Here is a 17,381-nt window from a genome sequence, read left to right as displayed (position 1 = left end):
GTCCAGTTGTGCAAATTAAGATCGCACAATAATCAAACATAAAATTGTGATATAGAGTAGTAATATTTAAAACTATAGTAAAAGAAAATTCTTACTCAATTTCCATTTTAAAAAAAAAACAAGTGTTGATGATAATTATCTTATAAATCAAATATAACTATATATCTCCGAATTAAAATATGCATCCAAATAACTTTTAAATATAGAACTAATTAACGAGTAATTCAAACATAAAAACTTCCAATATTTAAATAATAGTAATAATAAAAATTAAAACAATAGAATTCATGAAACTTCAACACGGCCACTAATAAAAATGTAAAAGAAAAATTTATGAAATCATCGTATTGATAAGTGAGAACGTATAAATAATGGATAATAATAATGAGTGCGAAGTAAAATGAAGTTGAGCGTTAGTGCGTATCGTGCGCATGCGTCAGCGCACAAGAAGATACTGACGTCATCATACCAGCAGCACTATGGGAGCACCGCGGCGCCCCCCACCTGCGCGCCCCTCCAGCCACACAACTTCACACCGCAACAACAACAGGTAAGTTACAAGTTTTCGTTGCAGATGTTTCTGGAAAGTTTCAGCTGATACGGTGCAACGCCACGGACTCGGATACCACCAGCACATTAGCACTTTTATTTTTATTAATACGCTTTTATTAGCTTCAGACTTATGTATGTTAGTATGTAACGGAATCTTTGAACATGATTTTGACCCCCTTCAAAACGCCGGATTAACTCGATTTTTTTTTATTTATTGCTTAGATGTGTGGACGAGCTCACATCCCACCTGGTGTTAAGTGGTTACTGGAGCTCATAGACATCTACAACGTAAATGCGCCACACACCTTGAGATATAGTTCTAAGGTCTCAGTATAGTAACGGCTGCCCCATTCTTCAAACCGAAACGCATTACTGCTTCACGGCAGAAATAGGCGGGATGGTGATACCTACCCGTGCGGACTTCCAAGAGGTCCTACCACCAGTGATTACTCAAAATATAATTTTGCGGTCACACGAGGTCCTACCACCAGTAAAAAGATTTCGCAAGATGAAACTATATCCATTCTATGTGTTGTATGGTTTAGAGCTTAGAATAGCTAGAGCTAGCTGTAAGAGGTGGCATAGGCATTATTTTAATGCAACCGATAGCTGCCTGATGACGTAATTCACTTTGAAATCAAATCAAAATTAACTTTTTAACTAATTACCAAGTACAAAACTATCCTGCTTAGTTTCGCAGCGAAATATCTTACGTCCCAAATTGACCGAATCGGCCGCAAATATACGATACAGTCGAAAATTCGACTGTCCCATGGTTAGTGTTGTGATTTATATGGACTAAATAACCGCTCAATTTCACGTAGAGCCCATCTAACGTTTATTATAATAAAATTGACACCTAAAATAAAGTACCTAATGAAACATATCAATATGCTTAGAAAAATATCTCCCAAAAAAGTGTATATGTCGCAAAAAAATAAATATATTATTTTAATACGCTTCGTCAGATTACAGAAATAGAGTTATCAGCAACAGGCTTCGTCAAAAAGTACAATACTTACTTTCAGCTGCAAGCGTCGTATTTTAATTATATCATAAGTAAAATCAGTATCAAAGTGTTATGTTGAATCTTATGTTGATAGGGCTAAATATTTTAAAATGCAAACATTGAGTGATCGCCGCGATATGTTAGGCTTATGTTTTTTACATCAAGTTATGAGCGGTGCTGTCGACTCCCAATCCATCCTCAATAAATTCTCTTTGAAGGTGCTATCCGGGTTACCTCGTCGCCCCGTTGCTCTTTTCAGCACCCGCTTTAGCAGAACCAACCTAGGCAAGCACTCACCTACTCCTCGTCTAACTAACCTTTATAATAATCTAGTCAGAAAAGCTGAAAACCTTGACATATTTGGCGATTCCCTTCCAATATTCAGGAACAAAATTATAAAAAGTTGTTGTTGAACCTCAGCCTCAGCCTTGGTCTGAGTACTCGGGTATTACTGTCCTTGTTGTCTTTCTTTTATTTTTAATTTTTAATTATTATTAACAGTATTGTTAAATCTCTATTGATATATTAATGTAATGCATGCTGTGATTGCCTCTAATTAGAGTTGCAGTTATCAATTGCTCTATACATGTCAATGTTATTTCATGTCTTACTGTAAACCTTGTCGGTAATCCTTAAATAAATAAAGAAATAAATAAATGACTACATGAATTTTAAGATTTCTTTTTTTCTTAAATAAGACCTTAAAGGAGAACGGAAAACCAAACACAAATCGCTTTAAAGATGAGTTTTACAGTAAACGAATGCGGCGTCTTACAGCTCTCGAAAAATGATAGTCATGCACTAGCTAGGCCTGAAAGCTCACGTTGGCAATACACGAACTAAACTTTAATATCTGAGCCCTCGAAACTCATATCTCGTTTGAGTGTGGGCCTGAGTTCGCTCAATATCTACAGCGGAAATATATTACGAGCTGTATGATCTGTACGGATCTGTTGCGATCTAGTTCTCGAAAAGTATTGAAGTGTTTTATGAGTACACATTTTGTGAATATTTATTCGTAATATGAAGCTTGTTCAAGTGTGTGTTTGCTGGCTTGGCTGTTACCTGTAATGTCACCACTCCATCCCTTCCTGTAGTAGTCGTAAAGATTATTAAGGGTAGCAAGAATGGGTAGCAAGAAACATTCCGCTAACCGACATTTACTGGTGTTTTAGGGCAAATTGGATGGAACTGCCGTTGCTCTATACAACTGAGACTTATACTTCAAGGTCAACAGCGGCGTTTTTTCTCATGATTCTCCTCATATTAGACCAGAACAATATATTTTTTATTACTGTCATCAGTCTTTGATGCGTATGAAAAATTTCAAGCCGATTTGACGTCTTGAAACTGGTGATAATCGCTTTAAAAGATTAGATTGATTTGTATAGGTTAAGCTAACAAAACCGAACTAGACACAGGATTGAGCGTTCACTGCGAAGAAGGATCCAGCGCCGTAATTTCAAGGAGTACTCTTGCAGCTTTCCGCGAGTATAGGGATTCTGAGGGTCGATATTTCGAGCGATGTTCGGTATTGGAGTCATTTGGAAGGTAAAGCCAAACTGGCCTCTAAAATGTTGAGAGTCCTCCTCAACAGAGCGAAGCGGCATTTCACGCCTGGGCAGAGACTTGCGCTTTATAAAGCACAAGTCCGGCCTTGCGTGGAGTACTGCTCTCACCTCTGGGCCGGGGCTCCCAAATACCAGCTACTTCTATTTGACTCCATACAAAAACGGGCTGTTCGGATTGTCGATTGTCCCGGATCGCTTGGAACCTCTGGGTCTACGGAGGGACTTCGATTTTCTCTGTGTTTTGTACCGTATGTTCCATGGGGAATGCTCTGAGGAATTATTCAAAATGATCCTCTCATCTCCTTTTTATCATTTGGCACCTCCCGCCATCGGAGCAGAGTTCATCCATATTATCTGGAATTACTACGTTCATCGACAGTACGTTTTCAAAGATCTTTTCTGCCAGATACCGTCCGGTTTTGTAATGAGCTCTACGGTGTTTCCCGAGCGCTATGATATGTCCTTCTTCAAACGAGGCTTGCGGGGAGTAGGTAGGCAGCGGCTTGGCCTGGCATTGCTGACGTCTATGAGCGACTGTAACCACTCACCATCAGGCAGGCCGTATGCTCGTCTTTCCACAAACGCAATAAATAAAAAAAGATCTATATTCCCGGATTTGTCGCTCGATACGTGTACACCGAGTATACTTATCCTTTGAGCCAGGTCGACGAACTGTGAAAAAGACACGTGACTTATTCGTCTTATTTATGATCATGTACGGTACAACGAAAAGGTATTACGTCAGTTTTTCCTTTTACAAACCGCCATACGATCTGAGAGCACGACGTAAGCCCTGCAATACCCGCTGTTATATTTCCGAGGCAATTTGTGCGACTTGTAGCTAAGCGGAACTACAGCGGTTTCATATTGAATTCCCTTTAACGTCGTGGAAAATTGCCCCTACTTTGTGTTATTCGAATGAGTTTTACTAGTGGTAGGACCTTTTCTGAGTCCGCGGGGGTAGGTATCACCACCCTGCCTATTTCTACCGTGAATGCGTTTCGGGTTGAAGGGTTGGGCAACCGTTGTAACTATACTTGAGACCTTAGAACGTATATCTCAAGGTGGGTGGCGCATTTACGTTGTAGATGTCTATGGGCTCCAGTAACGACTTAACATCAGGTGGGCTGTGAGCTCGTCCACTCATCTAAGCAATAAAAAAAAATCGCTGGTTTTCTTTCGCGTCTGCGGAACGTCGAATGTTGTTTGGTTAAATGTACCAAATGTATTTAGTTAGATCAGTTTTCCGAAATGCGAGAATGCAGCTGCGGGAGCAAAGCGTCATCGATCGTTAATACTTCGGCGTTAAGTTGTGTGAGTGACATTAGGTGTGGTCTCACTTGTAGCGTGGATTGTATTTAATGAATATAAATCAATTTTGAAAATTTTCTGGTGGTAGGGCCTCAGTGAGTCCGGTCGGGAAGGTACCAATACCCTGCCTATTGGCCTATTTCTGCCATGAAGCAATAATGCGTTTCGGTTTGAAGGGTGGGGCAGCCGTTGTAACTATACTGAGACCTTAGAAATCATATCTTAAGGTGGGTGGCGGCATTTACGTTGTAGATGTCTATGGGCTCCAGCAATCACTAAACATCAGGTGGGCCGTGAGCTAGTCCTCACGTTTATGAAAAAAAATATGTTATGAGCTCCATTAATTTTAAAGGCTTTCGTTTTGGAATTTAAGCCATGTCACGTGTGTTTAAAACGTATTAGAGACAAGAATAAGTACATGCAGGATCGCATATAAAATCGCATGATATATGGTTTGAGAAACAACAAAAAAAATCCGAGCTAAGCCGTTATAGACGGGAGCCCTTTTCTTTGACATCGCAAAAGCGTTCGACAAAGTCTGGCACAATGGTTTGATTTTCAAATTTTACATCATGGGCGTGCCGGACACTCTCGTGCTCATCATAAGGGATTTCTTGTCGAACCGCTCTTTTCGATATCGAGTCGAGGGAACCCGCTACTCCCCGCGACTACTCAAGGCTGGAGTCCCGCAAGGCTCCGTCCTCTCTTCGCTCCTATTTAGTTTATTTATTGACGTCATTCCTCGGTCGCCGCTGACCCAGTTAGCCTTATTCTCTGACGACAAAACCGTTTACTACTCGAGCAGAAATAAGTCCTGTCCTATCATGGTGAAACTGGAAAGACCTCCGGGCCAACAGTGATCCTTCATTCATAAAAATAATAATCATCATCATCATGCTTTCCTATTACCCTCTGCTGGGGTGTAGGGCTCGAATCAAATTTTTCCATTTATATCGGTCTTGGGCAGTCTGTTCTAGCTCCTCCCACGTCATGCCCAAGACCCCTAGCTCCTGTTCCACCGAGCGACGCCAAGTTGTTCTGGGGCGGCCTCTCTTCCTTTTACCAGACACTTTCCAGGTCAGTGCTCTCTTTGATAGGTGGGTATCATTTTATTAATAATAATAATAATAAGTTTCACGTAGCACCTGTATTTCCTCATAAGACTCATATTCCAAATTCCATTGACATACGGAATTTGTATATTTGCAAGATTATTTTGTTGATAACGCGATTCTTTAGTCAGGATCAAGAGATATAATTGTTATGCTAACTTATTAGCAGCTATTCATCCATTAATCACTTTCTAAGCTCATGATGGGATCAGATTTATGTTTATACATAATAAAATGAAATACATAATAGAATTTTTTTTACATGAAAAGTCCACGAAGTTTGTTTATGATAATATAATTCACTTAATTTAATAGATTTTATCTTTGCTTGCATTGTAGACTTTTTTCAAAAGTCCGTATCCACCTGGTGGTTTTTTCGATTCCTAGAAGTGGTTATACCTAGGATATAAATATTCTCTGACTTCTCTGACTGACTCGGTGGTGTAGTAGTTAGCGGCCCTGATTGTTGCGCCGCGGGTCGTGGGTTCGACTCCCACCCCGGGCAAATATTTGTGTGATGAACAAACAGGCTTGTTTGCTCTTTGTCTCAATGTTTATCATCTATTTATGTATATATTTAAACGTTTTTAAGTATGTATGTCCGTCTCTGATATTCATAACACAGGGAATCGTAATTTGGGTCCGGGTCATCGTGCATGATTTGTTCCTTGTTATTATTGTTACGCGCTGGGGTTCGGGATAAATAAATTTCCACCGAAGCATAACTTAAAAATTGTATTCAACTCTTAGAACACTTCACAAACACTTTAAAACTCTCAATTCGCTTCTTCCGCTTCGCTTCAGGTGATCCGTTCGCTGTTTCGCTTCGAGTATTTCCGATTACTGACCGACTGCGTGCCATCTCTACAACGTTTTTATAGTCAATACCACATCTTTAGAATTATCAAGAACATTCTACACATCTCTAGTATTATATTTCCGCTATCTGACAATAGATGGCGTTGTAGTTCTCGAGCGTTCTAGGTGCTACTAGATCCTTCGATATTCGTTCGACTATTCGGCGGTAGATGGCGTTACTCTTACCGGCGTAACACTATTATTATTGTTCTGTCTGCACACGCTATCACTAGGACCCCGCGCTTCAAAGTTGAACTGTAGCGAGCATTCATGTATTGTGCACTGAAAATGCCCTTTGTATAGGCGTCGATTAAACTACACGACCAAATCGAAATTGGACATGTAAAAGACGTATAAAAGCTTTCGAAAACGTGTATTTCATTTTAGCAGTTTTGATGAATAAAGCGCTTGCAACGCAATGTAACGGTGCGTGCTTAATACGCATGAGATCGCAAACTCAAAGCTTTTTTTTATCTTATATATAAAATTCACATGTCACAATGTTAGTTACCATACTCCTCTGAAACGGTTCGACCGATTTTTATGAAATTTTATGTGTATGAGCAGTAGGTCTGAGAATCGGCTACTATCTATTTTTTATACCCCTAAGTGTTGTCCACCCCTAACATTTCTTGTTTATTTTTTGTACATATTTTTTTTGTTATAATGAAGCATTATGTGGTTTAATGAGGTTTTGTTATTTTTATATTCCCTCATCGTTCACAGCGCTACATGCCTCTTTCACCCATTTACCACATCCTTACACACTTATAAGAAGTTAGTTTTTTTTTCTACACTAGAAATTCCCTAGAAATCTTACATATGGCAAAACAACGTTTGCCGGGTCAGCTAGTAACTACATAAAAAAATCAAAGCGGCACCCCTAGCTGACAGCTGACAATATTTTGAGCGTCTCGTCCTTAGTCTAGTTATTAGGGATCCTGAACGGACAGGATCTTTAGTTGATGGGCGAGTTCTTGGATCACTGGATTATCGCCGCTCTTCTTAGAGCCGTAAAGTGTACTTCTGAAGAGCGCTCAACGTACTAAAGGAGCACGTTATCTGGTCTATCGCTTTTAAACTGACGGTGTATTCACGCTCTAATTACTCCACCTCGATTCCAAGAAAACGAAGAAAAAGAAAGGGGTCGTCGGGGGACGGGCCTAGAAGCAATCCCCACTACCCAAACATGGGCTCCCTACCATTAACGGCCAGGGGTTCGTACGCTGGCATGCTATCTATATAAAGTATATGCATGAATCGGTCTCATAACATGACAAAATGGATCGCCTAATCTAAACTACTGAACAATACTGTACAATGAGTGAATGAATGAATGGATGAATGAATGAATGATTTCAGACACGAACAACAAGTCCATATGTGTACATAGCCCCATTGAAACATACTTAAAATCGCCAAAACAAATAAAATAAAAATACATTATTAAAAATAATTGTCAGTTGAATACATTTAATTCCATTCAACTGATACTTACTTCGAATTAACCATTATTATTATTATTATTATTTTAGCTGGTCCGTAAGTGGACCACTAATTAATAATTAATTTCTTTATTAATTACACTAATTTTGTAAACAACATTGTTTTGAGAGTCGTCGTGGAATAAAGGATAAGACGTCTTCGATTCGAATCCCGCTGGCGGGTACCAATTTCTCTAATGAAATACGTACTTAACAAATGTTCAAGATTGACTTCGACGGTAAAGGAATAACATCAAACCCGCAAAATTATAAATTGCGTTATTACTGGTGGTAGGACCTGTTGTGAGTCCGCGCGGGTAGGTACCACCACCCTCGGCCTATTTCTGCCGTGAAGCAGTAATGCGTTTCGGTTTTAAGGGAGGGGCAGCCGTCGTAACTATACTGAGACCTTAGAACTTATATCTTATATCTCAAGGTGGGTGGCGTATTTACGTTGTAGATGGACTCCAGTAACCATTTAACACCAGGTGGGCTGTGATTAATAAAAAAAAGTTAGAATACTAATTACTACCATGTAATAATGCCATATAAATGCCATACGTATTCTTGTATTACGACAATACAATGATAATATCGACAGCAGAAGAGTGAATATTTTGAATCAAATGTAGAGTGACGTCACGTGGCGCTTACGTCTCTTCAGAAGTAAACGAATATAACAGTTTGAATTACAAATAATATCGCATCTGCGCTATCCTCACTAATCTTGCCGAGGCTTAAATGACAATAAACAATTGTTTTCAACATTCTATTCTATAGGAATTATGGAATTAATTGCATGAGTTGATTGTGTTCGTGAATTCTGTGGTTTATAGTTTTGTTGTTAGGATGAGAATAACTGTAACTAATGTATTGTATTATATGCGATTAGTGGCAGAATAATGTCCTATGTCCATCAGTGTAACACCATGTGGGCTGTGAGCTCGTCCAACCATCTAAGCAATAAAAAAAAAAAAAAAAAAAAAACCTACATACAATGTTGCGATATGAAATTAAATATGGCGAAGTATACCGAAACTGGAGTCAAATCTATATGTATAGAGAGAGAGAGAGAGAGAGTATTCTTTATTGTACACCACAAAACAAATAAACAGTGCGATACATTAAAAACAAAAAAGTACAATTGGCGGTCTTATCGCTAAGAGCGATCTCTTCCAGACAACCATCAGGTGGACAAGAATCATTTGGAAACGAACTACGCGCGGTGTACCATTCCAGTGAAATACACATACATATATGTACACATACATATACACATACATATCTCCGTAAATATACATACAATTAATACAAAGTATTATAATATAGGTATAACAATAATTATTAAAATAAAAAAATAAAAATTAAATTTTAAATTTTGCTAAAATGATCGTAGAACCTTGTATAAGTATATGTAAAAATGAATTGCTGTTCGTTAGTCTCGCTAAAACTCGAGAACGGCTGGACCGATTTGGCTAATTTTGGTCTTGAATTATTGGTCCAGAAAAGGTTTGAAAGGTAGATAAATATGAAAATGCTTAGAATTAAATAAAAATAACAAATTTGGTTTCCGTTTGATTTGTCCCCGTCGGACGGATTACTTTTGTTTGTTTTAAGTTTATTTTATACAAAAGTTTAGGTATTTTATTTATCGATTGAGGCACTACGAAATCTGCCGGGTCAGCTAGTTAGAAATAAAATATTACTAAACTACCGTGCCCACACTATTTTATATGCCATCAAACAGAGATTGGATTCTTCCTGATGGTAGGACCTATTGTGAGTCCGCACGGGTAGATACCACCACCCTGCCTATTTCTGCCGTGAAGCAGTAACTCGTTTTGGTTTGAAGGGCGGGGCGGCCGTTGTAACTATACTGAGACCTTAGAATTCACATCTCAAGATGGGTGGCGGCGTTTACGTTGTAGATGTCTATGGGCTCCGGTAACCACTTAACACCAGGTGGGCTGTGAGGTCGTCCACCGATCGAAAAAAAAGAGGTTCATTACGCATATTAACGGTAGGCAGCGGCTTGGCGTTGTAACTGGCATTGCTGACGTCCATGGGCGACGGTAACCACTCACCATCAGATGGGCGGTATGCTCATCATCGTCTGCGTCTGCGTATTATTTGCGTCACAACCTTTCCAATTTTTGCAGGGAGACCGACCGTGAGTGATTCGGATTTGAACATGTCTCGTAAATTCAATAGTGAATCGGAGCGGATATTAGTCATCGGATATAAACTAATTTCTGGTTCGCACGTACAACGAGGACAATTCGGTTACGATTTAATCCTGGACTAGCTAATCCATTCGTCGAACAGATCCTTTCCTGCGACCATTGCCCTCTACGGTGGACACAGTTTACAAGCATTCAGTACGTTAACTCCGCTTAAATGTTTTTTTATTTATGACGTATCGTATTTATAATCCCTCGCCTGTTACTGTATAGATTCATGTTATGATTTTTTATGTTTATTGCTTCGATGTGTGTATGAGCTCACAACACACCTGGTGTTAAGTGATTACTAGAGCCCATAGACATCTACAACGTAAATGCGTCATCCACTTTGAGATATAAGTTCTAAGGTCTCAGTATAGTTACAACTGCTGCTCCACCATTCAAACCGAAACGCATTACTGCTTCACGGTAGAAATAGGCAGGGTGGTGGTACCTACCCGGCGGTGCGGACTCACAAGAGGTCCTACCACCAGTAGCATAACTAACCAACGACGCGATGTGTTGGTGTGAGTTACATGTGAATGTGACCTATAAATTTACAGAAGTAAAAATGTACTATTATAAATTATTTACCACCTATACTGCTGGCGTAATTCACTCTGCACTGTTTTTGATCGACTGATAGAGAATGTCTTATGCATTAAGTCCACCAATGTAAATAAGTATGACCTCTTGAGAGTCCGCACGGGTAGGTACCACCACCCCGCCTATTTCCACCGTGAAGCAGTAATGCGTTTCGGTTTGAAGGGTGGGGCAGCCGTCGTAACTCTACTGAGACCTTAGAACTTATATCTCAAGGTGGGTGGCGCATTTACGTTGTAGATGTCTATGGGCTCCAGTAACCACTTAACATCAGGTGGGCTGTCAGCTTGTCCATCCGTCTAAGCAATAAAAAAAAACCATAAAGTGTAATAAATAAATTCTAGTTGACGATGTCACTGAATCTTATATACTAGATTTGAGCTAATATCTGCCGGATGGTGGAGTTTGTCGGAAACTAACAGAGGTGCCAACTCGACTCTCGTATGCGTATAAGCTGTAATATATTCGTATAAGTTCAGGCACAGAAAGATTAGCGTGGCTCTGTTTTAAATTAAAATCAAAATTGTTTTTGTCTCTATAAATGTATCGAGTTGGATATCGAGCTGCGTTTTTTTATGTCTACTATTAAAGTTAAAGAAAGAGGAAAGAATTAAGGAAAGAAGGAGGGTGCCACTGAACACCGCCTCATCAAAAACCAAGCCCTACTTTTTTTCCCTAGCTATTCTAGTAACCTCGAGGGGTTGTTCTAGATTTACCCAGCTAGTAGGTAAGCTCACGGGCTCAAACGGGGGGTGTTGCTAACACTGGCCCTAGCAAGAGCAGTGCTTCGCAGAATCTACAACCGGATCGGAAACGCGACCCACTGAGAAGATCCGGCGAGAAACTAACTCAGTGGGCTGTGTCTATGGGCTAATTTCCTCGTTTAGAGGAGGAGGAAAAAGAAGGAAACGCACTGTTTATGAACGCAGTGGCCCCAGGTAGTATGGATGGACTCTGCTCCGATGGCGGGCGGTGCGATAGTAAAAACAGGATGTCATCTCAAACAATTCCTCAGAGCACTCCCCTCGTTCATCACTATGATCGATTCTGCCTTGACTAGTTGAGGGGCATCACGACAAGTCGTCTGTCCACCTCAAGGGATCTTTACTCAAGTGACGTCTTTCGGGACGCGGTCGATAGTCAAGAATTATTTGGCCCTAGCGCCCACTTGCGAATATTTTGAGAAACTACTTATCACCGGCAAACAAAGTGGAGGAAAGAAGTTGAGGGACGTAGTCCCATATACAGGTCCGATCAAATTAAGACGACATAGGACTTTATCGTCAATGTCGCTACGCAGAGGACAGGAAATAATGGAGGAACATAGTCCAAAAAAAATAGTCCATAAAGGTCACGAGCCTCAGCCTTGAAGAACACGATTCAAAGAAGAGGAGCGTCCACTTGTTGAAGCACAATATTACTAAAGCGGCGTCAATCATAATCTTATCATCGTCATGCACCACAAATACACGACTTCATGAAACATATTTCCTCATCGTGGGTTAAAGTTATATATGTATGTATATGTGATTGTATATATATATGTATGTATATACCTTTTTTGAAGTGAAAACTTCTTTAGAATCGTTGTGATTTCAAACCGGATGCAACGGAAAAAACGACAGGTAAGAGACACAAATACAAAAATGTGTAGGATGAAGCCAGCAAAGAATGAGGCAGAAATATACATACTATTTAATACAGCGCCATCTGTGAGATTTTTTAATACTAACGTGTGTATGAAAGCTCTTGTAGTGAATTTTAATTTAGGATTATACGTGAAATTAAAATATCAATTCACAGAGGGCACTACCTTACAATTATTTACTAATGACAAAATTTTACATATACTTAAGACGTTTAGGATAATTGTATTTTAATTTTGGAAGGTTTCACTTCTACCACGTGTGAATTGCACACATTTTGTTTTTGTGTATGTATTTGTAACTTCATATAAATTATATTGCACCTACCGCTATACACTCTGCACTACATTTGGTTGACTGGTAGAGAATGCCTTAGGCATTAAATCCGCCAATGTAAATTTTACATGAAGTGTAATAAACAAATAAATAAAGTACCCTATTTTGCTTATGGTCAACTTTCTCAGTCTGCAAGTAACATTTGAAATTCTGTGAAGTAGTCAGCGTAATTGCACACATTCAAAAAGACGTTATTATGAACGAGTCCGGGAGAGCGAAGGAAATTCCCGGTAGGTACTTCAGCTCAGAGTTGATTAGCGAATTATGCGGAAAGGGGGCACTGCTGAGGATATTGCCCATTTCCAGTTTGCCCTGTACACAGCCGGACTCAGGGTTCGGATTAGGAGGGGGTCCTTCTATAAGTTATCATTCGCATTTACTTATCCCAATAAGACAACGTAAATGCCCTTGTTATGATATGAGGCTATAGTGACAACTGTTCTGAGTCATTACCATTACTCTTCGTAGTGAAATAGAGTTTGTTTGTTTGAACGCGCTAATCTCAGGAACTACTGGTCCGATTTGAAAAATTATTTCAGTGTTAGTTAGCCCATTGATTGAGGAAGGCTATATATAGGCTATATAACATCACGGTAAGACCAATAAAAGTGAAGCACCGATAAAGAATGTTTCAAAATATTTTCACTTTCTAGGTAAATTAAGTGGGGGGTAAAATTTAGCGTTATGCCAAAGTAATTATTCCACGCGGGCGGAGTCGCGGGCAAAAGCTAGTATGTATAATAAAGTTACCGCCAAAATACTTTGGACTCCGATACCAATTCATTTGGGCTGATTGCCAACCATTATCTTGGATTTTGGACCAGAGGTCGGTCTGGTGTTTGATGATCGCATACCACGGTCTACACCGACCACCTGTGGATAATGATTCCTTTAATTTATTCATGTTATTGTGGTAGGGTGATTTCTAAGCTTGCAGATACCATCATCTTCGCTATTTCTGCCGTGTAGCCAGTTGTTTCTGTTTATACGAAATCTGCATTACTGTCGTAGCTGTTGTCAGCAAGCATATTGCGGAAGAGTAATCAGGTCGGCGGTGTATCGCGATACGACTCGGCAAGCTGGTTCTGATTCAGAGGGGTATCCCCGAATACCAGCAGCATCGCTCGGGCGGCCTGACGAGCTGCCGTACCGCGGAGACCGGCGTCGCTTGTGAGAGTGCAAAGTGGGGTCGTTCGATGCGGTAGAGCCGTATAAAAATCCTTGGGCCCGCGGTCTGCTTCCAAATTCTGTAGATCATCAAGTCTCACATACCCCGCGTGCCCCCTAAGCGTGGATATCTCGGAAGAAGGTTCGGCTCCTGCCCAAAAAAAAATGATATTGCTTGAACTTAATTCTCTTTATAGTTAACATTATGTTTCATCTTGTTTAGCTACCTACTAATGGTTCACTGTCCCTCTCTGCGCACCTCCCCATGTTTGTGCGAGACACTGAAATATGGAAGAATTCCGAGACTCGACGACGCCTCATTTATGGTTTGAACGCTGTAAATATAAGAGATTTAATTTAGGACATTGTGGTCTTAAGCGACTGCATATTTTATGAGGGCTCGGTGTGATTTGCCTAGGGTATGCCATTTGCTATTTTCTGTAGAATAATTATACTATATATGAATATTTCATTTTAAAATCAACGTTTACTATAAGACATTGCTGTGGCAGTTGCTAAACTACTCAAGCGCCACCTATCGTATGATGATCGTACTATGACATAAACCTTTAAGCCCCAATAACAACTGTACAGATTTTCATCGCAATCAGATTAATTGTTTGAACTCATCTCTATGCGTTAGACAAACAAACATTCATTTATATTTGTGTTAATGGCGAAACTGATCTCAATTGTCTCGAGTACTGATAGTATGGTTTAATGTAAATCCTGTAATGTCTTGTCTATATCCACGAAGCAGGCATGCGTTTGGATTCGAAGTGTTGTGTAGCCGTTATACAGAAAAATTCATCTGTCTTCATGTCTCAAATTGCGTGGAAGTATTTTACATATGTATGCTTGGGTAACCGACACCGAATGTGCTGTAAGCTCAACATTCTTGGTTAACAATAAAAAGATAGATGTCATTAATTATTATTCAACAGAATAAGGATCCGAAGACCAGGGAGGCTCATTTCTTCAGGTTATGCAGGCGAAGGAATATCAGCTAGCGTACTCTCTCGCCTTCATGACCTGGTGAATTGTGCTAAATCAACTCAAGATCCGTGCAGCACAAAATCGAAGATACGAAGACGTCGGTCTGAATTGCATGGAGTAGACTAAGTTTTTTTTTTTTATTAGCCCACAAACGTCCACTGCTGGACATAGATCTCCCCCAAGCCTCGCCACAAAGATCGGTCCTGCGCTGTTTGCATCCAGCGGATCCCCACGAACCTCAATAAGTCATCCACCCATCTTGTGGGAGGCCTACCCACGCTACGTCTTCCGGTACGCGGTCACCACTCAAGAACTTTTTGGCCCCAACGTCTGCCACTTCTACGAGCAATTTGCCCTGCCCACTGCCACTTTAACGTCGCAGTTATTTGGGCTATGTTTTTTTTTTTACTGCTTAGTTGAGTGGACGAGCTTACAGCCCACCTGGTGTTAAGTGGTTACTGGAGCCCATATACATCTACAACGTAAATGCGCCACCGACTTTGAGATATAAGTTCTAAGGTCTCAATTATAGTTACAACGGCTGCCCCACCCTTCAAACCGAAATGCATCACTGCTTCACGGCAGAAATAGGCAGGTTGGTGGTACCTACCCGTGCGGACTGACAAGAGGTCCTACCACCAGTAATTACGCAAATTATAATTTTGCGGGTTTGATTTTTATTACACGATGTTATTCCTTCACCGTGGAAGTCAATCGTGAACATTTGTTGAGTACGTATTTCATTAGAAAAATTGGTACCCGCCTGCGGGATTCGAACACCGGTGCATCGCCTCAACACGAATGCACCGGACGTCTTATCCGTTAGGCCACGAAGACGACAAATATGTCGATTGCCATGGCTTTCCTGGTTTTTCTCATTTCTAATTTGATCTTGTCAATATATTAATATGTCGGAGACGGTCATTAGTTTGGTAGCTAAACGAAACGCAGCACGATTCCCGAGAGATGGCAGCACGATTGCGGTATCGTCGGAACTCGGCTAACTTCGTACTACAACAGAGCCTAGCCGATGGAGGCGCGCAGACGCCACCACACTTACCAACCAGCCTTCTTGAAGAGCGATGCTGCCCTTAGAACTATCAATCGTTTTCTTTTTGTAACGTCAAGAGAATATTTCTTTTTTTTTTTTTTATTGCTTAGGTTGGTGGACGAGCTCACAGCCCACCTGGTGTTAAGTGATTACTGGAGCCCATAGACATCCACAACGTAAATGCGCCACCCACCTTGAGATACAAGTTCTAAGGTCTCAAGTATAGTTACATTCTACATACATACATTTCTAAGTTGTTCTAAGATAACAAACGTGATTGGTGTACTCAATATTTCTCTTAGCTTGATCATCCTATTCGCCCCTACGATGTCTGACGATGGTGTTAATAATTGTGGCTTCTCCGACATATGAGTCGACTATTATCAAAGCCGGCAATCTAACTTTTGGACAATGATTGGTAAATCAGAAAAACGAATTATTGACTTTGTATTCCATTGGCAGTCACAAAACTCTTCGGAACGACATCTTAGATAAATAACAGGTTAACTATTAACCTTTATTTAATGCAAGTTTTGAACCGTATTCTTTGAAGGAGACGATTATATTCAAATCAATCTGTATTGACATATCAATAAAATTTTTTTGTCCAAATGCACAGATTGCCACCTTTGATAATAGACGACTCATATATAATGTGTAAGTTACAATTAATTACTAGTCGCTGACTACAATGGCTCAGTGACTTAATTCAATATTTGTTGATTGTATTCGTAATAGTAACGAATGTTTAATTGCTATGCAATCATAGATAGAATAGAAGTAGAAGAATGACAATTCATTCTTCTTCTTTTTCTTCTTCCTAGCGTTTCCAGGTCTAGTGCCAGGGTCCGCTTTCCTACTCAAACTTCTCTTCTTGGTTACTTATGCTGACAATTTTAATGTACAATATAACTCTCTCGCTGACCGTGACTGCCCATTATTCTGTAAATCCCTCTTTCGAATCTACGAGAATGATTAATATGACCTTATTAATATACTAAAAATAAGTTAAATAACCAGAAAATAACCTTATTGTGAGCATTAAATGCTTAACATTTCATCACAAAACAAACCGCCCAATACAAATGGTAAAAATAGAATGTACGTATGTATGTGTTCTTCGATCGTAAAAACGCCTTTCACTCTGTGTGTGGTACAAGTCATGAGCTAACCTATTATATAATATAGAAACGCAATATTTTTTAAAGGTATTCCTTTAAAATACATATTTGTGGAATATTAGTGTGGTATAATAATCGGCACGAGTATTGAGTTCTCGCAAAAGAGCGGGGATGCATCTGCGTTAGTAAAAAAAATTTGTGACCAATAAAATTGGACGAAAGTGTAGTTTGCTGCAGTAATACGCGTGCACAACACAGGGATCTAATCACAACTAACGACATGTGCGGTGACGTGGGAAGAGCCAATCACGTAATCAACATGGCCGGCACCACCTCCCCCTC

At 39.9% G+C, this 17,381-nt stretch overlaps 1 protein-coding gene and 1 non-coding gene across 2 annotated transcripts in view; both read left to right on the top strand.

The window, feature by feature from the left end:
* Positions 1-317: 317 nt before the first annotated feature.
* Positions 318-17,381, top strand: part of LOC101740626 (uncharacterized) — a 209,655-nt gene continuing 192,591 nt past the window's right edge. The window contains exon 1 of the mRNA XM_038016229.2: positions 318-550. Within this exon, the coding sequence (XP_037872157.1) occupies positions 401-550 (150 nt within the window). The 5' untranslated portion in view covers positions 318-400. The remainder of the gene's footprint in view (positions 551-17,381) is intronic.
* Mir2786 (microRNA mir-2786) lies at positions 14,842-14,915 on the top strand. Its single transcript, NR_107370.1, has one exon. It is a non-coding gene; the product is annotated as a microRNA mir-2786 (primary transcript).

This window comes from Bombyx mori, chromosome 16, assembly GCF_030269925.1.
Source record: "Bombyx mori chromosome 16, ASM3026992v2".
Classification (NCBI taxonomy): domain Eukaryota; kingdom Metazoa; phylum Arthropoda; class Insecta; order Lepidoptera; family Bombycidae; genus Bombyx; species Bombyx mori.
The sequence above is the reverse complement of the archived record's forward strand: the minus strand, read 5'-3'. Positions and strand labels throughout refer to the sequence as shown.